Source organism: Ornithodoros turicata, chromosome 1 (assembly GCF_037126465.1).
Source record: "Ornithodoros turicata isolate Travis chromosome 1, ASM3712646v1, whole genome shotgun sequence".
NCBI classification, from domain to species: domain Eukaryota; kingdom Metazoa; phylum Arthropoda; class Arachnida; order Ixodida; family Argasidae; genus Ornithodoros; species Ornithodoros turicata.
In genome coordinates this window covers 27,586,186-27,613,883 of record NC_088201.1, presented here as the reverse complement: position 1 = coordinate 27,613,883, position 27,698 = coordinate 27,586,186, and the positions used below count along the sequence as shown (strand labels likewise).

The 27,698-nt window shown below is 46.3% G+C and overlaps 2 protein-coding genes across 7 annotated transcripts in view; one reads left to right on the top strand and one right to left on the bottom strand.

Annotated features, from left to right (window-relative positions):
• Positions 1–12,532, bottom strand: part of LOC135377753 (RNA-binding protein fusilli-like) — an 87,313-nt gene extending 74,781 nt beyond the window's left edge. For 2 of the 5 annotated variants that reach the window (XM_064610399.1, XM_064610401.1), the window contains exon 1: positions 12,051–12,529. In XM_064610399.1, the coding sequence (XP_064466469.1) occupies positions 12,051–12,176 (126 nt within the window). In that variant the 5' untranslated portion in view covers positions 12,177–12,529. Of the gene's footprint in view, positions 1–12,050 lie in introns of all 5 variants that reach the window. The other 3 variants (XM_064610404.1, XM_064610402.1, XM_064610400.1) reach the window with 3 other exon arrangements.
• The window catches only part of LOC135377754 (uncharacterized), a 60,627-nt gene extending 45,208 nt beyond the window's left edge, over positions 1–15,419 (top strand). For both annotated transcript variants that reach the window (XM_064610406.1, XM_064610405.1), the window contains exons 4-5: positions 6,092–6,205; positions 14,940–15,419. In XM_064610406.1, coding sequence (XP_064466476.1) covers positions 6,092–6,205; positions 14,940–15,000 — 175 coding nt within the window. In that variant the 3' untranslated portion in view covers positions 15,001–15,419. The remainder of the gene's footprint in view (positions 1–6,091; positions 6,206–14,939) is intronic.
• The last annotated feature ends 12,279 nt before the right edge of the window (positions 15,420–27,698 follow it).

Genomic DNA, 27,698 nt, shown 5'->3' with positions numbered 1-27,698 from the left:
TGCAGGCGTCGCCACCAGAAAGGCAGCGCGTGGGAGATGTCACGTGCTCACGAGAACCAATATGAATGGCCATAGCCCTCGCTCCTATGAAAAGCACACTCAGAGCAAGCGGGATATTACACTCTTACTTCCACGTGCCACCGTCGGCAAAGTCTCAGTGTCTACACAAAAAATATAACAAAAGAAATTAAAGAAAAATAATGCTTTGTAACGTGATGTGTTCCAGTTGTCGTACTGCACATTAAAACTAGGCTGGTATGGCAGTACCACACTCTTAAAAATGAACTTCACCGCATAGCACGCTCCTAGCCAACCATCGTCTCGAATGATATCGTTATCTGCCCTGATTTGTTGAAAACGAGAGGCGTACGCCTTTTTGTGACACTTATGCTGTTCATAATTGTCACAGAAAAGGCGTACGCCCCCCGTTTTTAACAAATCAGGGCAGATAACGATATCATTCGAGACGATGGTTGGCTAGGAACGCGCTATGCGGTGAAGTTCATTTTTAAGAGTGCAGCTACAGACCATTCATATGCATTCGTATTTTTCATTGGCTCACCACAGGCTTGCAACATTGGACCAATATTGGCAGTTTCATTGGCGCAATATCGTGCCGAGTTGCACGGCCAATGTTGGACCAATGTGGCTTCTATTGGCTGCCAATGTTGGACCGATATTGGTCCAATGATGGTGTGCTGCCCATCACATGTAGCAAAGTGTCAGAACGCCTGCTGCGTTTTATAATGGTGTCGTTTTAACGTTACCTTTATCGTCCATCGTTTCGTTTCCACAACACAAGACTGCACCGAAGTTTGTGTTAAGGAGAGAGGGGACAAAGCGGCGGTTTGACGATTAAATAATGTCCAAAAATGATGATGATGATAATGATTGACAGACACAATAGTCGCTGAGATACCAAAAAGCCGATCAACTTCGGATATCTTTGGAGTGATGTCGAGGTAATTACTTATATGGTTGGAACGAGAACCACGGAGCTTCATCTAGGAAGAGCCTAGTATTCCGTAAAAAAATAGACGTGCCGATGTTCTTTAGTTCTTTTTGAGAGCCCGTTTGCAACACGACTATCACGACACAGAGATCTTCGTTCGCATCTACAGATGACGGGATGAAATGCCCCGGCAAAAGCAGGACCAGTTATGCATCGTTCAATAGGTGCGTTCGAAAACGGCAGTCAATTTTCCTAGTATGATTTACCTCAGGAGCGTCAAAATAACAGACCAATAAGAACGTTGCTTAATTTTCCCTGCGGGGTGGGCGGTGTAGCGCGTACTGGGTCGCATAGGGATACATCGTGCAGATAAGCATGTGAGTTCCATACTAAAATACCACCTCACTTTGCATCTTACGTCCGATGTAATTCGGAGTGAATACGTGGGCGGTCCCACGGTCGTTATCGCGGGCAGGATAGTCTTCGTGTGCACTTAAGGGCCCCGGGCAGCGTGCCATTCTTACTGGTGTGACAGGTTTCATTCGCGTATTATTTGGCTGAGATTGGCCTGCTAGAATGCGCAGCCAACGAACCTTGCACGCATGGATGCGTGGAGCTCACTGAACTTCCAAGGAGGTGATCTCAAGTATGCATATTAGACGCATATGCGCGTTATGCGCCACTTGAAGCAATGCAAGTGTGTTCCTTTGAGTGCGCTTACATTAGCAGATGGGGAAATACGCGACGCCATTGTTGAAGGAAAGCATGAGCCGGTGACTGCATGCTGAGACAATCAGGGGAATGTGGTTAAGCACAGGGAATTCCAGTTGGTTCAGCACAATTCGACAGGCTGAGGCAGACAGGCCATCGATCCTTAGGCTGAGATATCCTCTAAACATACGCGGGGTAATGCCAGGACTCGGGAATTTTCGTTAAAAGACGGCTCTGCTTGTAGAATAGACTGCATCATTGATGTCGAAGGCAACCCGAACTCAGGAATTGTCGCGCTTCTCACCCATTGCACGCTTGTGCCCGGTGTGCCTCAATTGACAACTGCCATTTCGGCCTATTGCAGCTCCTTCATAGCAGCGAGGTGACTTTTCCGATGTATTGGATGTCAAAGCAACCCCTGTCCTACAGACATTCGTGTTGTTATTCACCTCGAGGGAGTAGAACAACTAAACTATCGTACTTCAGAGCCACCACTAGGACTGCAAGATAAAAGCTTTCGTGCATAAGCCAGGTTGCTATGTACCTGCAACACACATTCCTGAGTGGCGAATGAGTCAATACAGGTGCATCAACTAGGAACTTGCTAGACATCGCGCATGAAGGCGTTACCCGGATTTTAGGACAGTTGCTATAGTGCAGTAATTTCTGAATCGTGGGTCACGTCCCCCTGACCGATGTGGGCACTGCCGAGACGTGACGCGATGTGGATAGCAGCCTACACAAACCGCGAACACGCGGCACCCCAGCTGGACACAACTGTCGGAGAACCGAAAAAATTCAGCCAAGGAAGATGCGGGACGGGTCGGGGTAACTGTACTACATAACCATGTTTCTCATCTAAATAAACATCGCAAAGCGACCAGATAGCTCGAAATAAACAATGAAAAACATCGCGTTTATCGACAGTCAGAATATACGCTTCGCATTTAAAACGATATTACTATATACACGTTATTAGGTTCTCTGCATCTGACTTTTTTCCTCCTATGTATGCGTATGAGTGGCAGAAGCCGTCTACGCTCTTGGCTGCATCTTTGGGCATTGAGCCAAACGCGTTTTAATGCGGTAGCTTCATATAGGGCCATCACCCGACCCTGATCTTCTGGCACACGTACGCTTCGGCGCCGTTGTAACATCCTCTTCCACCTTCTCTCTCCACATCTGTTACGGACGGACCTACACATCTGTCGACGTTGGTGGACCCTATAGCGCTATCGCTTTAAAAACGGAAGTTCGCCACATACCACGCTCCTATGGCCATCATTCCTATTGATATCGTTTTATCTCCTGATTTGTTAGGGCGTATGCCCCGCTCTCTTCTCAAATCAGGACTGATAACGGCATCATTCTGTGCAGTGGTCGGCCTTGGACGTGTTACGTCGTGGAGATCAGTTTCTAGATTGGGGGGTGGGGGGCAAATATTCCAAAAGCTTGGAAACTGCTGCTCAGTAGCCGCCACGAGTACAGCTTGACCATCGCGAGAAGCTTAATACCGTAAGCCAGGGTTTACCTTGGCACCGGGCACTTAAGACAAGTCTAAAGAACTATCAGACGTTACTCGGAATGTAAAGACAGCGAACAATGCACTTCCCTATCCGGCTGTCGTCTGCTATAGCGCGCGCCAGGCATTTGTCAGGAATGTATTCGAAGCAACGAGCGATGGGAGTATAGGCGAAAAGCAAGCCGGGAAGAGGACGATGCGTGCTAACGAAGGCACAGGAAAACGATGGGTGCATAGAGGGCATCGAAAGTTTGCGTGAGAAACTGCCATCTGGAAAATTCCACGAAAGCGAGCACCAAATTTTGATGACGAACGCCATACCCAGCTCTGTCTCAAGGGTACACTCTTAGAAAGAAGGGTGGAGTAGTTACGCCTTGTAGGAGGTAATAGTTGTCGCATATGTTGTGCCTAAAAGGTTGTGAAGTTCTACCTGCTACCTCACTCTCTGCCACGAATGATACACTGTTAAAACAAAACTTCACCACATAGCACGCTCCTAGCCAACCACCATTCCGAATGATATCATTCTGTGTCAGGATTCGTTCAAAACAGGAGGAGGAGCTTATCTGTGACATGCATAATGTGTCCCAGATAGGCGCCTCCTCCCATTTTCAGCAAATAAGGACACAGAATGATATCATTCGGTGTGATGGTTGGCTAGGAGCGTGCTATGTGGTGAAGTTCTGTTTTAACAGTGTAGTGTTACCGCTTCTGATTCGGCGAGGGAGGGAGGCGTACGCCTTTTTGTAGCAATCTGGATGTATGATAATTGCTTTTACCACCCGTTTACACCCTTTTTTTCTTAAAGTGTAGAATCACGTGGCGGACCGAACCTGAACACGCACCCCTATCTACTGTGCTATGTATGGTGGCTCAGTTGCTGAGATACCCCTTTTCGCTGCCTGTCTTCAAATTATTGTGTCCGCACCTTTGTCGATTATAGCGCTACCCAGATGGCTGCAAACCAGACGCGTTCGACCTGCCCTATTTTGCCGGTGATGACGGTGTGAGCAAGAAAGTCTAGAGTCGTTATCGCTACACTGGGAGTGGCCAGCTAGCAGTACGAGGTCACATTTGCAAACCTACGTTTTGTACGGCGCCAATGTGCGATAAAACTAACGACTGGCATCGGAAGATTTTATAGTGAATCACATAAATCGTGTTGCTTATATAGTCGGTTCGGCAGCCGATCATGAGCACCGCCATTTTTATCGTCACGTGTACGATGACGTTTCCAATGACATATGTGACAAGGACCGGTCCAGAATGCATTGCACACGAGCCGGGCCCGAACGCTTGAGTAGAACGATGCGTATAGGACAGTGTACTGCGTTCAACACGGTTTTTGGCATTCGGCGCGAATTAGGCCCCCTTAGCTTTATCGACTATGGTATTATCTACGTCCTAGACGCACAGCGATGTCCAAAAAGAAACAACGAGCTTCTAAGCTTCTAAGCGCGCACTAATTAGGTTCCGGAAACCATGGTTGGAGCAGTTGGCAGTGGGAGTGTAATAACCGGCAAGGCGTGGGCGGCGCGCATCCACATGTTTTTTTATACATGAACCCAAGTCGAACCCAGTTGGTATACCTCCTGGTACCGCGTGGAATGCGGTCGCCCTAACCACTCAGTCACTGGGGCTGGTATATGGCGGTGGTGGTGCTAGTGGAGCTCGCCGTTGTCGGCCTCACAGAGGTGGGCAGCGTCACGACTAACGTCCTGGGGGAATGTGCGTCCTGGGCCGACTTCTAAGGGAACTGTGCCGACATATGTCTGACATAGCGCGCTGAAGGTCAACCATTGTCCAGAGCGATACCTTTATCACTCTTGATTTGTGGAATTCGCAGGGCGTACGCCTTTTTGTGAAAATTAACATAACTGCTCACAAAAAGGCGTACACCCCCCCGTTTTCAACAAATCAGGAGAGAGCACGATGTTATTCGATGATGGCTGACAATAACTGCGTGGTATGCGGCGAAGTTCTATATTAAGAGTGTAGGGGTACCACGAGGAACGATATAGGCTCCGCTGGAGACCAACTCTGTGGCCACTCGCAGCATCTAAAGGACATCGCGGCATATCGAAAATAACTGTGGCGAGAGCACCTGGTCCCATTGCAGAGCTAATAGTTTGCGTAAAGCCCATATCAGGTTAGCTTGGTCCAATCGCCCGGGGGTACTTTAGTTTTGAAGAGCCACAAGAGCTGCAATAAAGTTGGGCTGCTGCATAGTATGTACTATGTGACAGACGGGCACTGCTGCCGATGTTTACGTCTGCTGTGACAAATGTAATAACTGAGCAATGTACCGCTACATTGAAATGAAATCTAAAATCTAAATCTGGAATCGATAGCTCATGGTCTATCCTACCTAAAATCTCCAGCTTTTGCAAGATTATTTCTCCTGACTAATAGAATCCTGTGGCATATGGCCTACCTTCAGACACACTATTGGTACATCCCTTCGAAGACGACAAAAACCCAATAGGGGCTGTTGCACCACTGATAGTATGCTAAACCCCTGACAAGTACGTCGCAAGCAGTACAACACTGACACTGTGTGAGTTAAAATGTGGTCATGAAGTAATACAAGTAAAAAATAACTAAGATACGGACAACAAGAACGGGGAAAGTACAAATAAAGAAACCCGTTTAATATTTAGAAAGTTACCTACACAAGTACGGGAGCGTCGACATTGCAGCAGAGGCTGCTCCTTCTTCAAGGCAAAATGGTTCACGCAATTATACGTACAAGAGCTTTTAAAGGTTACTGTCGTGACGTCACACACAACAACAACAACAACGAATATATGTGGCTCACTACCCCACACACGGATCCACGGATATGTGCTCGGGTTTTCAACATAGACATTCTTTGCACCTCAAGTAACCTACATTCCCTTTAACAGCACCTACATACGTCCGTCCCCTTTCTTTTGCAACTTGATCGCTGGCTCAAGGGCCAAGGCTCCCAGTAGTCCTTTCCTGGATTTCAACCCCGGACCTCTGGTACAGCACATCCGGTAAGACGCCTTTTGACAAACGCGCTGCTTCTTTTCCACCTTTCTACATTTACTGTATATTTCAACTCTCGTGGTCATACGCACAATTTATCCATGTAGGTAGTCGTAGGCAGGCAACGTTTGAGGAGGTGGCGTCACAAGGTCACTTGGACCTCCCGTCAGGGTGAAATATGCGTTCAACTGGAGTAAAGATCCCGCGCTTATTTAACCGGAATCGTTGTGCGAGTGGAAAAGAATATCGAACTACATGTCGGAACAAATAGTGACCCGCAAGTAACTATATCTGACAGATTCCATATGTGCTAGACCAGTTTTATAACTGGAAGTCAACAATCGCTGCAAACTCTCCAGAAACAATATACGTAAACGTAAGTAAAAATAAATAATCTTGGATTAAAACCACCAAAAACACAGGGACAAAGAAAAGCTACCGTGTCGTTCTTCTCTTGGTCCCTTTGTTTTTGGCGGTTTTTATCAAAGATGCACGTTCGCAGATGCAACTATTAAGGCATGAAATATCCTGTAGCGGGCATCTGTCGAGTGTGGCACGGTATTCTCCCCGAAGAAAGAAATTGAACCGAAACGAAACCCACATTGAGGCCAGATATGTATTTCGTTGAAACGTCGTTCTCTAAATCGATTTTCGCTAAAACGTAACACGTCGCCATTTTCCCTGAGACGTAATTAATCCTTAATCGCTTGCACGCCTAACGAGCTAACGAGGGGCGGGGCACTTGTCGAGAAGGGCACGTGATAAAACACGTGCGCGGCACTCTTCGCGCGATACGTGAAGGGCGTCGCATACGTCACGCGCAATGTGTCACGTGCTCGTCTATTTGAATTTCCCGCTACTCGTTAGACGTGCGAGCGATTTAGGCCCGGTTTCACCAACGCTGGTTAACTTTGAACCAAGATCAAGGGTCGCTAAAACTTGAAGTTAACACTTTAACTCTTTTAGCAACGTTATTTAGTGACGTCTGAATGTTTTAGTGACAATAACTAATCCGGGTTGGTGAAACCGGGTCTAAGTCTACTAACTTTGAACTGCAGTCAATATGTAAGCCGTGACTATAGTTACCGTGCTGAGATAGTGACTGCGAAGTGCGCTTACAATATACCCTGAAACGTTCTTCGTTAAAACGACGAAGCAATGGATGTTGCGGGCTCCCCCTTTTATTTTTCCCATATATTTAAGCATACGCAGGCTTCATTGGCGGACATGGGACCATTTTATCTTACATCCTATAAATAAACGGTCGATTAAATTATTTTTAGGCACACTCCTAGCCAACCACCATCCGGAGTAAAATCGTTCTCTCCCCTGATTTGTTGAAAATGTAAGATGTACAACTTTTACTAACACTTACAGAGTTAGATTAATTGTCACAAAAAGGCGTACACTCTTAAAACAAAGCTTCACCACGTAGCACGCTGAAGGCCAACCATTGTACAGAGCGGTGCCTCTATCACTCTTGATTTGTGGAAAGCGCTGGGCGTACGCCTTTTTGTGGCAACTAACATTTCTGCATTGGTGTCTCGAAAAGGCGGACGCCTCCCGTTTTCAACAAATCAGAGGAGAGAACGATGTCACTCGGGATGATGGTTGGCTAGGAGCGAGCTATGTGGTGAAGCTCATTTTTAAGAGTGTACGCCCCGCGCTGTCCACAAATCAGGAGTGATGACGGTACCGCTCTGTGCAAAGGTTAGCCTTCGGCGTGTTATGAGGTGAATTTCTGTTTTTAGATGATGATGATGACGATGATAGGAGAGAATAAAATGGAGATGTGAGCCCGCTCACTGCGGAACAAGCCACTCCAGGTCTAGTAAAGAAAAAAAGAAAAAAGAAGACGTCTGAAAAGACGAGAGCTGTGCTATGCTCTTAACGAAGGTGATGAGTGAGCGATGTGCACCCTGACGATGAATCGCAGGCCATTCGCCCAGCACTTTCACGACGTCAAAGGGTCGGCTATCAAGTGCAAGCGGTTAGAGTGCAAGGGTTCCGTGTGATGAACCGCAAAGGCAGGTGAAGCTGGTGGACTCTCTTCACAGTATAGCTCGCAAATTGTGGCTCGAGTGGTTCGCTGGACGTATTTTATTTGCAGCAGCTTCTGGCTCGGATATCGTGACAGGCTACACTCTAAAACAGAACTTCACCCCGTAAACACACGCTGGGCCAACCATTGCGCCGAATGATACAGTTATCGCTTCTAGTTTGAGCAGAGCGGCCGGACGCTTTTTTGTGGCAATTAACGTAAATGAATAAGGTCGCAAAAGGAATACGGCTCCCATTTTCAGCAAATCAGAAAATATATCATTCTGAATGACGGCTGGTTGTGAGAGTGTATTGTGCGGCGAAGTTCTGTTTTTCGAGTGTAACACCATATTCTGACCACATCGTTTCTTTTCTTTTCTTTCTTTTTTTTTTTGAGGGGCGGGTGGGTGGAGTATAGGTAGCACTGTCGGTTGATTCAAAGCATAAAGCACGTAATCTTGCAATGGTTGCAATTGTCGGGGAACGGTTATCTTTACGAAGCCCAGTAACGGACGCCGTTGAAGCCTCACTATATATCGTCTCACATGCCAGGGAGCAAGTTACGTGCTGGTAGCGCGCCTTATCGGAATTGATTTTCGTACCTCCTTCGGAATTGTCCCTGATATTTGAACCAAGTTGGGTGTTTTCAAAGTGTATGTAATAGATCCAAAACGCGCTCGCAGCAAACAGGAAACTGGGCACTGACCCCTACGTAATCGTGAGGGTATAGCGCCGTATACAACGATATTTCCTCATGCGAAATCTATTTCGGTGAATAATGCGAGGCTACTCCCTTGAACACTCTAAAGACACAACCGGATAAGTAGATCTGGTCTTGGCGAAAAATTACAGGAAGATGCTTTACGGCCGGACTAATGAAACCACAGTCGTAAGTTAACCGAGAAGCGCTCACCGAAGAGACAAAGACTGACAGGCAGACGAGAGACTTTTCTCTTCGGTGGGTGCTTCTTAGTTACTTATGGGTTACCCCCAACAGGCCCCCAACAGGCCCAAAGATGAACACTTATCTTATGTTATCAACACATTTTATCATATGTACGTAATTCAATTGTTGTAGTAATAGTTGTAGCATGGAGTTATCATTGTTGTGCTTGTTGTTCTCTGCAATTTCCTTATTGCAGGTGTGCATTTTTTGTATTCATTAGGGAGGACCCTTTAACAGGGAATGTCTCCCATGGGCTCTCCATCTCATATGTATCGAGTATTATATTCTTTCATGTGAAATAATAAACTTCAATTTCAACTAGCGTGATTGTAAGCCTTTGAACAGAGGTTCTGATAACTTGTAAAACACATTGAAGTGTAAGATGAATGAACATTTCTCGCGGGCGCTAAACATCAAAAGTGCTTGGTTGGAGGCAACTAACAGTAGGCGGCATTAGTCGTTAAAGGCACATTCACTTTGCGTCCGTGTGTTGATCGATCGAGAAGTAATATCTGCCAGTGTACAATCAAAAGGCGCAGTTTGAGCACAATGAAATTGCTCGTTCGTAACTCGTTTCATTTCGTGTCGTAACAACTGCGATTCCGCTTCGTCGGTTGTCGGTGAACGGTTATGAGTGACATTATTTGCTTTGTTTACAACAGTGGAGTAAGGTGTGACAAAATTAAAGAGGGTTTTCAAATATGAAAGAAAAATCTGGTTCGTGAAAACCGTGTAGGATGCTAAAATATCGATGGCGCTTTGTTCTGAAAACTTTTCCATTCAAACTCTTTCCTGTCTAAGTTGAAGCTGACTGAAAACGAGTCTATACGCTTCCAAATTTTCCTGCAGGCCGTGAGAGAATGGCTGTGTTTACAACGCAAACTGTAGCGAGTTAGCATCGATTTTTAATTCTGAGGATAAAGCGCTCTCTCAAAGTTCGAATATCAGCGAATCGGGCTCATCGGTACTCACACGATGTGTTCGAGGCCGCAATTTATTTGTGCGCCCGAATTGGTTTTGTGGTTTCCGCAGGCACGCCCCGAAAGAAAGCCCGTGTATATTTCTCATCTTCAACCCATATACACGCACGGTGCTGAAAATTTCTCTGGTAGGAAACTGTTGTACGGGCCCGCGAAAGGGGTGTTTGCCGAAAGCAGTTCACTACATAGGAATTTCTTAAACTGAGCATCCGTCAGAAAAAAGAAAAAGAAAGAAAGAAAAGAAAAACGACTTCAAGCAGACCATGAGGGTAAGGCCAGGAAAAGTCGCCCGTTCAGAACCAATGAAGGAGGAAATACAGGGGTAGACCGGTAATGGTGATACTTTGTTTCATGATACTATTCCCGTATTTTTTTTCCCACTAATTTTCCCACAACCGTGCCCCACAAATGTTTTGTCACAAACAAGGCACTAAAACGTCTGTGGAGAATGACTGTCTCAAGTAGTACACAAATTGTCCATATTTCTGCTTTTTCTTTCTTGGTAATTCAAGGGCTGAGTATAAATGTATTACTCGCGTAACACATACTTTAAGTATTGGTATTATGCATTATAATACCTTCGCATCAAAGTATTACTTATTGGTGTAATAATGCCGTTTTCTCCCAAGTATTGTGTATTTGTATTACAATACAAAATATTAGTATTATGGCCCTCGCCTGGAGCAGAACCATCTCTTCCGGAGGGTTACGTAACCCTGCGATTTCGAATTTCTTTTGGAGACTCGCACTCATTTTGTAGAGGTGAGCAAAAGCTAAGAGTTCAGCGGCCTCGGAGTCATGCAGTTATGACGTTGCGTGCTGGCGAATTACAAGACTTGGTATAAATTTGGGCTACATGGTTTGCGTGGAGATATGACCTTATCGTTGCTAGAGGTACAATACAAATAGGCGGCATTTACATACGAGGTATGTCCACTTGTATAACTATAGCCACGCATATATCGCGCATGAAGAGCAACCGTTGGAAACCTCACTGAGTGATAGACACATTTGCATTAAGAATTTATAATGGCTACAGTATACTATACGTGCAAATATCGCCAAAGGAGCCCAGGATATGGCAGTAGCCGGTCCTGGTTGCGTGGACTCGAATTGCCGCGTTTTTCTTCGTACTATTTAATATTCCCCAAAATCTCTGAGCAGAGAGGCGAGGCTGTTGTACACGTCAGGCGACATTTGGAAGATAATCTCACGACCAGTCGTGACAAACATTACCTATGAGAAGGCTATTACTGCACAGAGCATCATCAAATTATTCTTCTCCCGAGGGAAATCCATTGCAGTCGACTGCTTCGAAGCGGTACTCCTTGCATACAAACTATCTTAAGTTTGTTGTGCCACATTCAACGAAATTGTCGGCGTGTACCAAATGGCCACAGATAGATAATTTCTCCTAAACACTCTAAGAACGTAAAAGAGCGCGAAATCCATTTTCTGACCTCCATCGGCTCGATAAACACGGTCCATCAGCACGTGAGTGGCGACGGTCGTGATATCCGTCCTTGTGGATACAATAAAAGGCGTCTTACTGACACGAAGTAACGAAACAATGATAGTACGCGGCTATTGTGACCTACCACCTGGCCAGCAGCTAGTGCCACGTAGCTCAACATGGCTCCCCAGGAGTGTGTAAAATTCGATCAATATCCGCGTACAATCTCCCGTTTAAATTGATGTAGTAGCCTGGCGCGTTCCTGAACAACGCGCGAAGCTACCACGGGTTTTTACAACGAATACTACTTAATGGTAACATTCTTCCAGGCGTACGACCGGTTTCCACCCTCACGAGATGCTCTTGAATGTACCAGTACGAAAATAGTCCTTGGTGATCAAGAACGATTTTCATTCTGCACCCTTGCAACTCACCTTGTTATTCGCCAAGTCAACGACGAGCCACGAAAACACTACAATGTCTTGCTCATCGCTTCCCAGAGCATCACCTTGCTGTCCAGCCGTGACAACGTACACCACTACTCCAAATCTCGTTGCCATGGCGATGACACTATAGTGCTATCAACATCCTACTCAAAACTGTCAGCCTAACGAGGTTTGCTGGCTACAGTTGACCCGCTATGGAGCAAGCAGACGACAAGACTTTGTCGTAGCTACGACATGGCACGAGGGCTGCAGTACGTACACACAAACGCACGCACACACACAGAACAGGAGACGGAGTTAATACGCTTGGAACACGTGTCAGATAAAAAACACCCGAGTGTTCAAGGTGTGCTTTCACCCCCAAATCACCGCCATCCCTGAAAGAAGTAACCCCCACAACACACACACACATAAAAAAAAATAACACGACCTCCACCACTAAACACAAGCACGGCTAACAAGAAAGTGGCCGTTGAGTTCACCAACTTTGCTGCTTCCTCGTTCTGCGCGTGCTGATTGGTCCAACCTGTTACAGGTGCCTCTCTTCCCTCCCGTATACCTTTATCTGCTCTCTCTCGCTCTCTGACGTCGCGGATCAACAGGTGGAAGGGCGGTGAATAAAGAAGCGAGGAGGAGTGGGGAGAGAGAGAGAGCATCGCCAGGGACCGCTTATCTCACGTGGTGCTTATTTTTCTCGTCTGCTTTTGCTCTTTTCGCCCCCATCGTTTGCTTTTGGTCAGCTCCGTAGCCGTCTTCCTAGCTGTCTGCCTTCTGACCGAGACTACGGAAAACCAAAAAAAAAAAATAGACGCCGAGAAACAGGTTTCACTTCTCAGGCCTCTCCGAATCTCGCAAATTGTCTCCGGAACGGAAGACGCACTTAAAAAAATAAAAGGCCTTTGATACCTAGTTTTTAGATTACCTTGCTTTTTCTACATGCTTTTAAAAGTTTACCTACTTTTCTGAAAGGCACGTCCTTACTCTTCGAATAATGTAGCCAATTGCTCTGGATAGGAATTTTGCTCTCAACCAGAAATCGTGTCGTGAGGAAGGAGAGGGGGATATTTTTTCCGTAACCAGCCCGTCCGGTTGCCTTGGGTTGAATAGCCCAGGAATCATTTTTGAACTGACTGCACAAAAGGACCCGTAGAGATAGGGTTTTAACTTTGGCTCAAAACAATTAAAATGATGATTTCTCTACATTGGTTCGCACTCATAACAGGCATGGTCCTTTCTTATTCTTTATTTTTTTTTTTTGAACATTCTCGCATTAACGCTTACCAAGTCCGCGTACTTTCAAACGTGATCAAATTTGTACTGTATTCGTGACACCCATCAGTCAGCGAGAGGCATGGGAGAATCGGTGGGGTGGCCGGCAAGTGTTGCCTATCCTTCAGCAAATCACTCTCTTATTAGTTTCCAGTGAAACTATGGGCATTGTGATGCTGAAAGTTGTTCAACCAAGCTCAAACCAGTCTGGTGGTTATGTTTCATTCATTACAATGAATATGTTTCCCACCGCATTTTTTTTTTAAGTATGCCAATACTACTTCTTGTACAATTAATTGATATTTATTCAAGAGACACCCGCATTTTATCGAAGACGTACGCACAGCAAAGAAAAAAAAGTGTGTGGGGAAGGGGGTGTTATGGAGGTGCAAAAAAGCGACCCGCTTTTGAAGAGCACATTTGCACTTCCGACAGCTTCACGACCTTCAGCTTCGGCCGCATAACCGTTCCGCCTTGATGATACCGAGCCAGGACAAACCTAGCTACCGCATATTCTGATTTTCTTCTTAGTTTGTCGATTAAAGGGGTCGTGACACTTTGATAGATGTGGTACATCCATTGCACTGCACATCAGAATACCGAGGGGGAAAACATGAAGTAGTTTTCTACGCGTAGTACTTGGCGAGATATAGACCCTCGAACACACGTGTACGTGAAGTTCTGACGTTAGGTGAGCGAGAACTAGGGTCATTCCCATTGGCTGAGTTGCTTGCCGTGTTGTCAGAGCCGGATGAGTTTCGCGGTGCCAGTTTTCGACGCGTCCATTGCCCTCTTTGCTGTAAAACGTGGAATACAGGTTCACATCGATGCAAATAATTGCCTCTCACATTTATTTCAAGTAAATTGGGACGAGGTATCTCAACCCCTTCAAGGTTATTCGATCTCAATAGATAACGCTAGATATGAAGCTGTAAAAGGCGGCATTTCTTTTTTCTTTTCGACATATTTGGATTTGTCTCTCATTTATCCTCGCACAAGTCGAAAAGCTGAGGCGTGATGTGTGTACGTGGCATATTTGCTGACTTGACAGGGAGCTCTGCCGGCATTTGCCTTGCACTGTTAATACAGCACTTCGCCACATAACGCGGTCCGGAGCCAACCGCCATTCAGAATTATATGGTTGTTCACTTTAAAAACAGAACTTCACCGCATTGGACGCTGTGCGCCAACCATTGCCGCGATTGATAGGGCTATCGCTTTTGATGAGAGGAGAGAGGGGCGTACGCCTTTTTGTGGCAATTACCATATACCCAAATTGCCACGGAAATCTTGAAACATATAATATATTCAGCTCTGTCAAATCATCTTGAGACAAACAACTTCTTTAACATGGGTTTCGTAAAGGTTATTCATGCGAAACATAGTTGTCCTAACTTATTTTTGATATGAATTCCCACATGGATCTTTCTATTCAAACAGATGCCAGGTTTGTTGATTTCAAAAAAGCGTTCGACTCTGTTTCGCATTCTTGACTTATCCACAAATTTTCTTTGCTTCAACTTCACCCTGATGTCTTTCATTGGATCCAGAGCTATAATCGAACGCAGACGACCCTTGTAAATGGATCCTTGTCTTGTTTCCTTTCAGATTCTTCTGGTGTTCCTCAAGGCTCTCTCCTTGGACCTCTACTGTTTCTTATCTTTATTAACGACCTCCCCAATTCCGTTACACCCAATATTAGGCATCCTGCTGACGATTGTGTTCTCTACCACCCTATAAGATATTCGTCCGACAAAATAGCCCTTCAGCACGACCTTACTATTATCAATACCTGGTGCTCTACTTGGCTTCTTTCGCTCAATGCATCTAAATGTCGTTTCTTCCATTTTCTTGTTCCCTTAGTATATCAATACCATGTTGGTCTTTGTCCTGTTTCACTGTCTCACTCTTACAAGTATTTAGGTCTTTATCTCTCCACCCATCTTTCCTGGTCTGAACATATTCGCACTGTTGTAAGTGATGCAAACCGGAAGCTTGGTTATCTCCGCCAGAAACTCAAACTATAGCGCCTCCCTCTGTCAAACTTCTTGCATATCTAACTTTAATCAGGCCCAAACTAGAATACGCCTCCAGCGTCTGGGACCCTTATCAGGGGGTGGGGGTGGGGGGGCTAATGAGTTAAGACATCAGGCTAATGTTGTTAACCTACGTGAATCTGTCGCAAATATTATTATTCCTATTCCTCCCTCCAGTATTACTTTTCGGATATCCTTAATCGGCTTACCTATTCTTGCATTTTGGTAGAAAATATTTTTTGTTTATGACTTTTTCATAGTAATAGCAGTAGTAATTAACTGCTAAAAAAGAAATGAAAGGAAGGACTTGGAGCAGGGTGCCTGCAGCTCTATCTCATTTAGATGGTTTTGAGGTAAGTTCTATTATAAACTTTCTATCCGCCCTTCCTTCTTCGTCCCCGCTCATTGTGTCTCTCCTATAGGACCGACCATCCCTGTAAGCTTGACCGTATTATTTGTCGTTCGTCTCACTTCCCTTATTCGTTTTTCACACAAACTATTATCGATTGGAATGACCTTCCCCAGTCGCTTGTTTTCATGTCAGATTCTGTTGTTTTCGCCACCAGTTATGTATATTCCTTAAGTTATGATGTCTTGTATCCTCATTATGATTGGTACCTATATGTTCATCCCCCCCACCCCCGTCATGTAACGCCCTTATGGTTGCATTGGAGGCATCGACACAAGTAAAAATAAATAAATAAAATGATGAAGGCCAACCATTGCACAGAATGATACCGTTGTCACTCCTTGCTGAAAGTGCCTGGCCTACGCCTTTTTTGTGTAACAATTAATATAATTGCATAATGACGAATTCCGCTGGTCGTTATCGTGCACACTCTAAAAACAGAAATTCACCGCATAGCACGCTGTGCGCCAATCATTGCCACGAATGATGTGGTTATCGCTTCTTATTCGAAAAGAGAGGGGGCGTACGCCTTTTTGTGCCAATTTGGATATGTGACAATTGACACAAAAAGCCGTACGCCCTCCTCGCTCTCTTCGAATAAGAAGCGATAACCATATCATTCGTGGCAATGGTTGGCGCACAGCGTGCTATGCGGTGAAGTTCTGTTTTTATAGTCAGTGTATATGTGCCGGTGTCAGTTCCGCCTACACTCAAAAATAGAGCTTCACCGCGTAGCATGCTCTGCGCCAGCCATTGCCACGAATGACAGGGGTATTCGCAGATATGGTGATGATAGGGTTATTCTGATTCGCAGAAAGAAGGGGCGTACGCCTTTTTGTGTCCATAAACCTCAACCCGAGAAACGTCATCATGACGTTGGTAGACAGACTGAAACCGAAACAAATCGGAAGAGGAGGGCTGGGTTCCACGAATGGGCACTTGTTCGCTGCCTCCTATTGAAACAAAAGTATAGAACCGAAGGTCGCATCCCTTTCAGGGACCATCGTAATCCCCTCAAGACCATGGCTTTCGGGCGCGACCTTGTTCGCCCCTAGCTTCGAGCATAGTTTAACTCTACCAAACTGGTGGCGCTGTCGAACACTATGACGTCATTTGTTTACAAACAGGGAGAATTCTATTATCATATATCCAGACTGACACAAAAAGGCGTACGACCCCTCTCTCTCCCTCTCTTCAAATCAGAAGCGATATCCGTATCAGACATGGCAACGGTTGGCGCAGAGCGTGCTATGCGGTGAATTTCTGTTTTTAGAGTGTAGAAACGAACGAAGAGCGAGCGGAAGGACCAATAGAACGCGACGCGCGTGGAACACCGTGGAACACTGATGTCTTCCCGAGACACTCTATCTGCACCAACTCAGGATCGTGTCACTTCCCTGCGCTGCGCCGATGACTCCCAACAAGGACGAAACGGCCACCCGCAACTGGGATGGCACGATCAAGTTATAAAAATATTGTTTACATACAGCCCTAGAACTTCAGATACTTTCGGTTTGTATATGCTCTTTCTGCCTTGCACTGCGGCCTCCACAGATGTCGCTGACATCGTGGAACACTGATGTCTCACCGAGACACACTGTCTGCGCCGATGAGTCCCAACAAGGACGAAATGGCCATCCGCAGCAGGGGTGGCACGGTCAAGTTATAAAACATATTATTCACGTGCAGCCATCGAGCTTCGGATACTTTCGCTTTGTATATGCCCTTTCTGGCTTACACTGTGGCCTCCACAAGTGTCGGTGACACTGCCTAGACACATGCAGTGTGTGCGCAAACCCAAGATCGTGTCACTTCCCTGCGCTGCATTGATGAGTCCCAACAAGGACGAAACGGCCGTCCTGAACTGGGATGGCACGATCAAGATATAAAAATATTCTTCACGTGCAGCCTCAGAGCTTCGGATACGTTCGCTTTGTATATGCTTGCACTGTGTCCTACACAAGTGTCGCTAACACTGTGGAACACTGATGTCTCGCCGAGACATGCTGTCTGCGCCGACCCACGATTGTGTCGCTTCCCTGCGCTACGCCGATGAGTCCCAATAAGGACGAAACAGCCGTCCGCAGCTGGGATGCCACGTTCAAGTTATAAAAATATTCTTCACGTGCAGCACTAGAGCTTCGGATACGTTCGCCTTGTTTATGTCCTTTCTGGCTTGCACTGCGGTCTGCACAAGTGTCGCTGACAGCGTCTAACACTGATGTCTCGCCGAGACACACTATGTTGAAAGAAGGGCTAAGGCACAAGTAGTACATACATAGTAACTAAACGTAGAACCCGAGACAAGGCTGCGCCGACCCAAGATCGTGTCACTTCCCTGCGCTACGCCGATGAGTCAAAACAAGGACGAAACGGCCGTCCGCAGCTGGGTTGGCACGATCAAGTTATAAGCTTATACATAAATATTACTTACCGCGTGATATGGACATATTAACTTCAGGAACTGTCAGGCAAAATATTTCCTTTCAGAAGTGCGCATTTCGTGAGAAAATTAGTTTACAAGAATGCGTGTTGCGGCGACGAACTCTCCCAGCTCATTCTGGCGTGCTTGACGGAACCTCATCCGATCACGTTTATTGGCCGCCGAGAATAGTTTGCTACAGCACGAGAGCAAGGCGAGCAGGGCAGCACTAGCGTCATCGTCAAGACAAGAACGATCAACATGAATCCAGGGGCGCGAAGCCGTAGTAGAAATCTATTGTAGCTGAAAACTCACGTGACCTCCGGAGCTCGACCAATGACTGAGGACTAGCCACCCTATTTTTTTCTTTTTTGATTATGTCGCGAATGACGTAAATGACGTGTCATCTGTTTCTCTCTCACTACTTTCCTCCTCTCTGCTCTGCTTCCCGTCTTCTTTTGTTGTTCCTTTTTTTCTTCCATGCACTGTTTTTTTGGTTCGCGTTTGTCGGAATGCAGTGGGAGTTACAGGAATACGACGGAGCCTTGGTTGTTTTTGTCACATGAAGTATTTTATTGTGCGACATACGGTTATGCAAGCAAGACGTACACAGGACGACATTAATATTGCTCCAGAATTTGCTTGAAGAAGCCTGATAATGTCGGACTGCCTCTAGCAAGGACTGCTACTGGGAACTGGAGCTCAGTGGCCGCAAGATGAAAAAAATTGGTATCAGATATACGGTTATGCATGTAAAAGTAATAGAAAGAATAAAGGTGCTATTGAACGCGAAAAATAAGAACGGTGGTAGGGTTGTGAGAAGCTCGCAGTCATGGGGTGTGATGAGCGACCTTAGTACAAAAAATACCTTTTATTGCGCTACTTCACAATGATATATTCAGACCGATTAGCCTGACAATCTTGGCTTTGGCGCTACGTACAGAACAGCTACTAAGTCAACGCATCGGACAAAACTTCTCGAGCGAAATCACCAAGAATCAGACTTACAGTAGCGCCATACCTTTATAGAGTACGACGTGAACGGGTATTTAATCATAACATTTAGATGATATTGTTTCACGAAAAGAAATATAGTCTACCATCGTATCTGCAAAGCTACGCTGTCTGTGACCGCGTATTCCGGTAACTGTTAGCAACTTATTCACAATACACGAAGTGAATGCGGTGTTGTAAGGCAACAAGCAACGACAAATGACTTACCTCTCGGCAGTCGTTGACTAGGTATCAGGTACGAGGCGTTCGGACGCTCGAATAGTTTCTACACCAAGAAGCGGAGCACAAATGTTGCGCAGGCATATTCCCTGACAGCTGTGACTGTTCGAGGACACTCACATGATACAGCTTGGGTTTTTAGACAGGAAAAATCAAAACTCATAGTCCCATACAGCCGCTACACAACACGAGCCGTCCGAAACGGACGCCTGCGACTCCGTGGACGCCGGTTCAACCGGCACAGCCGCTGCTGCTGCCGCGCTGTCGCCTGTTCGAGCGCTCGCGAACAAATTTGAAACCGGCCAATCATCGCTCAGAAAACGAATTCATCCTCATGGGAACCAATCAGTAATCACTAGCCACCGGATGTCTCCATGACGTTCAATTTATGACATTTTCTGACGTCCGATGACGTGAAACGCATGAAGCGCCTCACTTTATCCCGCAAAGGAACTGGCGAGTTTCGGGCCCTTGAAGAATCTTTCTCGTCCAAAAAGAAAAAATACAAAGCTAGATGCGTAAACAAAGGAAAGCATGCAAGTCGGGGCATGTCAGGACATTGCTCAAGGAGCGCTGTTACACGAGGAAAAATCGGTTATTTCTATTGATTTCCTGTTTCATGATTTCTTCTGCTGCTCTTGTTTTGTTATTCGTTTTAAGCTGTTTTTGTTAAGCTGTTTTATGTCAGGTCTCTACATGGCAGTTTCGCAGTGGAATTTGTAATGTTTCACTGCAAATCCTTTACGTGCACTTCTCTGTGTCAGACGCGGTACGCGGAGAGCCAAGTGTAACAGGGTGGCCGAATATCCTTGATTCGAACTGCAGATCTCTGTAGGTTCGGAGCGCAGCTCCAGTTCCGAATAATCACCTGCTTGTGGGGCGCGGTCCATCAAGCCACATTTGCGACGACCACTAGCACCACTACACTCCTCCCTCTCAGGTAGAGCCATACCGCTAAGGCGGACGGTGGTCCCTTGCAGGGTATCTCCAAAGTTGAATGGCGGCTTCGTGGTTGCCTTCTTCGGCTGGTGAAGATTCCGTATCTCCATATGACGTTGTCGCAGATTCAACCCCGTGAGTCCAGTCAAGGTTCGGAAAGCGTATCTTGAGATCGTCGCGTTGACCCTGTGTCGCTGCAGGTCCTCGAGAAGTGCGTAGTTCTGGTTTCACCTCATTTGCATACCAAAGTTTGACGGTTTATATATCAAAGTACGTGCTCGTTTCAGGATTTTTGAGAAAAAGAATGGATTCAAATAATTCGAATTCTGCTGTCTCGCATTTTCGCGAACATCTAATTGAAACGTTAATTAATGAATTTTAGGTACTTATAGTTGTCCAGTAGTTACATGCTTTTTCCCACAGGACGTCCGCCTGGCTGCGTAACCCGCCCGGAAAAATGGCATCAGCGCTGCTGTCACAGCTTTTGAAGAAAAACAAAAGATACCTAAAGGATTTTAAAAAATATGTAAAGGATAAAAAACCACTCTGTAGACATCTCACCGCGAATAAATATTCGTCAAAAAGTAGGATATTCCATCGCTGTCTAGCTATAACCTTTTCTGGTTCATTAATGATCTTTCCCGGTATGAGTTTTACTGGTTTTAATTGCTCTGGTATAAGTTGGGCTTGGTATGAGCTGTTTGGTAGGAGTTGTCGTGGTATCAATTGTGTGGTCGCCGTACTTTCGACTCTGGGATACACTCTTTAGTCCAGTCTTCTGAGTGAAGTGCACGAGCAGTGCCTGTGAGTACTTGGCTGCATCCACCGAAGGCATACCCAAAATATTTACGGAGATCCGGAGGCCAACATTTTCTGTATTCTCTCGGTGCACGCAGGCGGCAGCTCGTAAAGCGTGGGTACATAATGTTTTTACGTATCCACTACAGTCACTATATAAGCTTACGTAAGCTTATATAGTGACTGTAGTATCCACCTCGAAGCACAACATGAAGAAATGGAATTAATAAGAGTAGATACCCACTTTACTTTTTTATTTTTGTATTTTTATTTATATACCCTCAGGGCCAAGAAGGCATTATAGAGATTTTAAAAGACGATTACTTTAAAGATTTTTTCAAGATTGAAGATTGCTTTAAAAGAAAAATTCATCAACCCTACGATAAAGATGTACCGTTTTTGAAATACTTAGGTTAACCTTCCAGCATTTTCTGGTTATTAACTTTTTGTTTTCTCGAGACACAACAAGCCGGAGATCAGTTGATGAGGGATGTTCAGATGCAGGAGTTAAGCAAACGAATTTGTGTTAACACCGCTGTGAAAACGAATGTAGCCCGACTATTCGTTTTTGTACAACTTTTTGGCATCGCTTCGGGTACCGACCGACCGAAACTTGGTTTTCTGGGGACATCGACATCCAAAGAAAACAACCGGTTCGGAGAAGTCTATTTCGCTAGAGGACACGCCGCCCTATTGTGCAACAGTCCAGTTCTCTGCAGCTTGTTTTGTTCAACTTGTCCGAAGATATGCAGCAAGAGAAGGAGGTGCACGGCAGCGTAGGTGATTGCTGACGGAGGCTACCTCTTCTAATAATAAATAATCTGAGGTTTCAAGTCGCCTAAAAAGATCAGGAACGGTGGCACAGCGGTTGTTTCGGGCATTAATTTTACCCACTTGATTTTGTCGACGGATTTAACGTAATTCGCGGTGGACGAGCGCCCTGTAAAGGCAGCCATCATGAGCGGTGCGGCATGACCTTGGAGGCCCGGCCCGATCTCCTGGCGTGACGTAATCAGGTCCGTGTAACGTAGCATCACCGTGTCGAGCACAGCCGCAAGGTGTCTTTTCCGACTGGAAATGACATTTCGCACTGGAAATTTCCCACTGGACAAGGCGCTTGTGGCGGGCTCTCCACGTCGCGAAGTGACACCACCATCACTCATTCACTTGCGGGCTCTGTGAAGGATGGGAGGGATTTCTAGAGGGTGTGCACCACAAAAGCCAATCTCAGCTAAAACCATCGTGCTTTCGCATCGTGCTACTTGTTGCACAATACGCCGCACGTAAAAACGAAAAATTTATGTATAGGGGACGGGCGGAAGCTTTCAATACCCATTTAAAGCGACTGTCCGCATCCAAACCAGAGCCAAACAAATGTTGTCGCATGCTTACTTATGATGCTGAGAGTCATCGCGCAAAATATTTCAATGAAATTCTCAGCCAATTAGTTATAAGTGAATTGTTTAACCATGGCTGCCATGACATCACTGTCAGCAACTTCCGGTTTCTACTCTGCCAAGCAAGTGACCCACCAATTCACGAAATAGCTTGGCGGTTATGAAGGAACGTAATTCATCTGAACTAAAGTCTTGAAGTGGAGTAGTTTGGATATTGCACATGTTTGTATCAAGCAGGAACCAAAAACTGCAGCAGGGCGTGATGTGCGGTTGTTGTCCCGTTTTTGTGCCTGCTTGATCTAGAAATTGTTCGCCTCTATCTCCGAGCGTAGTTCAACTCTACCAAATTGTTGGCGCTGTCGAACACTATGTTTGTTTACAAACAGGGAGAGGTCTATTATGGCTCAACTGAATGGAAACGATGTCGGAAGTAGACCACTACGGACTGAAAAAAAAAAAAAAAATTATTTCGTATTCTAAATCAACCTTGCTCGAAGTCCCGGTACGCAAAATATGAATACCGCTAGTGAACATTACGCGCTTCCACGAGTTTTCCAAAGAACATATAAAAGTCCATAGTTTCGGTTTCAGCAAGAGTAGGTGACGTCACCAGGGGTTCTGGCATGTGTTTCCTAGCATCAGCGGGTGTCTCTGCTCTCTGCTCCGTTTGGAAGACTGCCAGCAGCTGTGATGAGGAGACGACTTTCAAGGAGCAATATTGCCAGACGCCTGGGTTTATTAGCACCCCATGACGTCATGCTTCTCAAAACTAGATAAAAATGTATTTAATTTATTTTATGATACTTCCGCGTCACACAGAGAAACAGTATTTTGGGAGGATACAGTGCAAGATCACGTGGGTTGTAATGGTATAGATTCGATATAGGATCCTGAATGTAGTCTAAGCACTCATTGCATCAGCATGGGGGCATGGGTAGTTGTTTTAAACACGGAGCGCGAGCATTCGAGTTAACGATGCTCTACTCAGCACTGGGAATAAACGGTTTGTTGTGGATTGCCGACACCTTTTCTTTTCCATTCTATTCAATCAATTCGCAGTGGAGCTTCCAAACAAGCTGGATTTTAGGAATCCGAATGATTGAAAAAATAGTACACAAGGTGAAGAGGTACCGCATAATTTCTAGCCTCAACCTCTGAGACGAGGAGACCCAGATAAACACCCTTGTCTACGCTATGGGTCGAGAACCGGAGCATGTTCTGATTTGCCTCAAGCTGACCGATGTTCAGGAGAGCAACAGTAGCAGAGTTCGAAAGCAAGTTCGAACGCCACTTTATACCACGTGTCAATGTCATATTCGAATGGGCCTAGTTCAACAAGAGACGGCAGGGGCCGAACGAAACTGTGGAAGCCTTCATCACAGACCTGTACAGAGTAGCTGGCACCTGTGATTACGGAGAGTTAGAGGAGCTTGTCCGGGACAAGTTGGTCGTCGGACTGAGGGACGTAAGACTCCGTGAGGAGCTACAGCTTGATTCGAGCCTCAGACTAAAGACTGCATCAGCTCGAGCGAGAAATTCTGAAACCATTAAACACCAACAGCATGCAGGAACTTCGCCCTGAAACGTAAACTGCGAAACCAGTCGATGAGGTACATGTAGCTCGTCAACGGAAGCACAAAGCGGTTGCTTCGAAACCGAAGTGGAACAAAGCACCACCAGCAAACAAAGAGAATATGCAAAAGCTCACTAAATGCAAGTGCTGTGGTAGCGCACAAGCCCATTAAAGGGAGCCGTGTTCAGCGAGCGGAAAAAATCTCCATGAGAGACAAGAAGACTAGTCATTTCGCAGCGGCATGACTCTCATCCAACACACAGCAGTCTAATCGACACATGAAACCAGATGACCCTCCAGCAGTGCACAAAGAGGCCTTCATTTGATACGTACAGCGACAAGCACCACGGTGTATCACAGCTTTGCTGGGCGAGTATGCAGTCGACTTCAAGGTTGACACAGGTGCCGACGTGATAGTTCTCCCAGCGGAGAGCTACCGGAATGCCATGGGACAGTTGGATACTCCGAACTAGAGACTCCTGGAACCAGGGAGGTCACCCATCCCGACGCTAGGACACTTCTCGGCTGCGATGGATGTGGAAATTATGCACTGCACAAGTTTGACTTTCAATATGGACCTACGTGCTGAATGTCTCAAACCGAAAGTAGTTACAAGCACAGGCGTAGTCTTGATGTGAGTTAATACTCCAAGCAATTCCTCACTTCGGTGTTGGATGTATGCGTAATCGAGTTAAGCTGGGGCACGTCACCCTTCATTCTGACTCGTCAGAGGCAAGCAGGACACTCGAATTTGCGGAAGCTCGCGAGTCAAGCAATATATGGTGTCTGTTTTCGCTTAGGAAGGAGATGCCAGTGCTGCATGTGCCTTTCTAACTGCACGTGCTAGGTGCTCAGAGGTGGACGTCTCGTCCTGAAAACACTGGTTAAGCTATTGCAAATGGCACTGAGGATTATCCTCGATGATCCTAGACGTGTGCTAATGATGGCCTCGTACTGCTTCTCAACACAGGTTAAGAAACATCAATACGCTTTCACACAACGAGAACTCAACAGAGTTTCTGATTCAACATATCACAGTTCATGAATCCGAATAGGGTGCATATCATAATGACAGAAAGGGCAAGGTGGACTACGGCCAGTCTATTGTCAGTCTACAGGAGATGCCATAGAGAGGCAATGACAGATGTCAATTTTCTTTTCATATCAGGTTGTCCATAGACTGTTGGTGCCAATCTTCCATTGACAGGCCAAAGAAAGGATACACGGTAGTCCAAAAGATGTCTATAGACTTGAAACAGACAGGATATATATTCAATAGTGCAAAGGATGTCAATAGACTGGCCAAACTAATTCTTGTAAGGGCGGGTTCATATACCGCTTCTTCCAGCAGTACAGCAAGAGCTGCAGTGTATGGTACTGGTGGGCGTCATCAGGAAGATGGAGCACGCTACTGAGTGGTGCGCTCCAATGTCAATAGCTATGAATAAGGACGGTCAGTTGAGAATCTGTGTTGGCTATGGCGAACTGAATACCCAAGTCATCCGCGAGAGGTTGCTCCATACCAACTGTCGAAGAGAATCTCGCTAAATTCTCGGGCGCGAGCATGTTCAGTTGGACGCCAACCGAACGCCAACGCAGGATACTGGCAATTTCCACTTGATCCGGAGTCGCAAGAGTTGACGACGTTCATTACTCCGGTTGGTACGAGGGGTGTTCAAGTCAAACCGGGACTTTCTGTCTCCTGAGTGTACAAATGGCTCGCGCTACTTCTTTTTCGTCATTTTCACACGCGACAGGCCTCCGCGTTCACGACGTGGTGGTCCAAAGTTTGTGCAAAACAGGAGACACGTGCTGGGCAAGATGGCCGACAACGAGGTGAGCGCGCACATCGAACAGCGAATTGTCATGAAGTTTCTCGTGAATGAAGGCATAAAGTCATCTGAAATTCACAGAAGACTTCAGGCTCAGTATGGCCACGTTACACTTGAGTTGTGCAAACGGTTCCGTGACGGCCGTACATCAGTGCAGGACGATCCCGGCCGGGGCGGCTCAGAGCCCAGTGTCAGAATTCCTGAGAACATCCAACTTGTGGAGCGCCTAATCCTCAAGGACCGACGGATAACATGTCTCGAACTGGCTCGAAAGACGGACCTTTCTGTGGGAACGTTGAACACTATCATTCATAAACACCTCCAGTTTCGGAAAGTTAGTGCCCGTTGGGTCCCGAGGCAGCTCTCCGTGTTTGACCGGCAGAGAAGACTGGAAATCTCCCAAGAGCAAAGGTACCGTTTCGACACTGAAGGACAGCCGTTCCTTGATCGGATCATCACGTGCGATGAAACGTGGGTGCACCGTTTCATTCCTGAGTCTAAACGCGCATCAAAACAGTGGAAGCGTCCGGGCTCGCCAGCTCCCACGAATTTCCGAAGCACCCCGTCTGCGGGTAAGGTCATGGCCACGGTTTTCTGGGACAAGGCTGGCGTTGTTCATGTTGATTTCCTGCCCAGTGGTACCACCATCAATAGTGCATATTACTCCATGTTCTCAGGGATGTACATAAGGCGCTGAAGCAAAAGCGGCCGGGCCTCATCACCAAAGGAGTCCTCCTCCTACAGGACAATGCACGCCCGCATACCGCGCATCTCACGACACGCACCTTACAGGAACCTGGCTGGGAGTTGCTGCCACATCCCACTTACAGTCCAGACCTCGCCCTCAGCGATTTCCATCTCTTCGGGCCACTGAAGGCGTTCCTTGGGGGCCGCCACTTCAGCTGCGACGACGAGGTCAAGAATGCGGTCCGATCATGGCAGCTACGCGCCGGTAAGGATTTCTACGCTGCTGGCATCCAAGCCCTCGTGAAACGCTGGGACAAGTGCATTAATGCAGCTGGAGATTACGTTGAAAAATAAAACTAATTTCTCGCCTGTAAGTTCATTTTACTTTTGGGAAAAATGAAAAGTCCCGGTTTGACTTGAACACCCCTCGTAGATCTCAATTCCGGAGGTTACCTTTCGGTATTGCTACGGCGCCGGAGCTTTTCCGAAGGGAAATGTACCTAATCCTGCAGGTCTCGACCGCCACACGAATGAAGTCATTGTTTTCGGAAAGGACAATAGGGACCACGACATCAAGCTAGAAAAAGTACTGCTATGCCTCCAGGAGTGTGGGGTGACACTGAACTCCAAGAATTGTGAATTTCATAAAACGAAGACACTATTGTCGGGGTACATTATCGATGAACACGAAATGTCAGTAGATCCGGCGAAGACAGAGGCCGTTTTGAAAGTGAGGCATCCAGAGAACACGACAGGGCTGAGGTTTTATCTTGGCATAGTACCTTGCAAAGTTTGTGCCAGAACTAGCAGACAAGACGAAGGCCCCGCGAGACCTTCACCTAAAAGCAAGTTGGACCTGGGGACCAGCCCAATAAAAGGCATTTTAGGCGATAAAAGAACCTCTCACTAAGTCCGAAGTTTTGACCGATTATAACCCTAGGAGACATCTTACAGTACCGCCAGATGCGTCTTCCTATGGTCTCGGTGCTGCACTGCTACAGCAGACTAGGGATACCGGCTATCGGTTGCATATGCCTCACG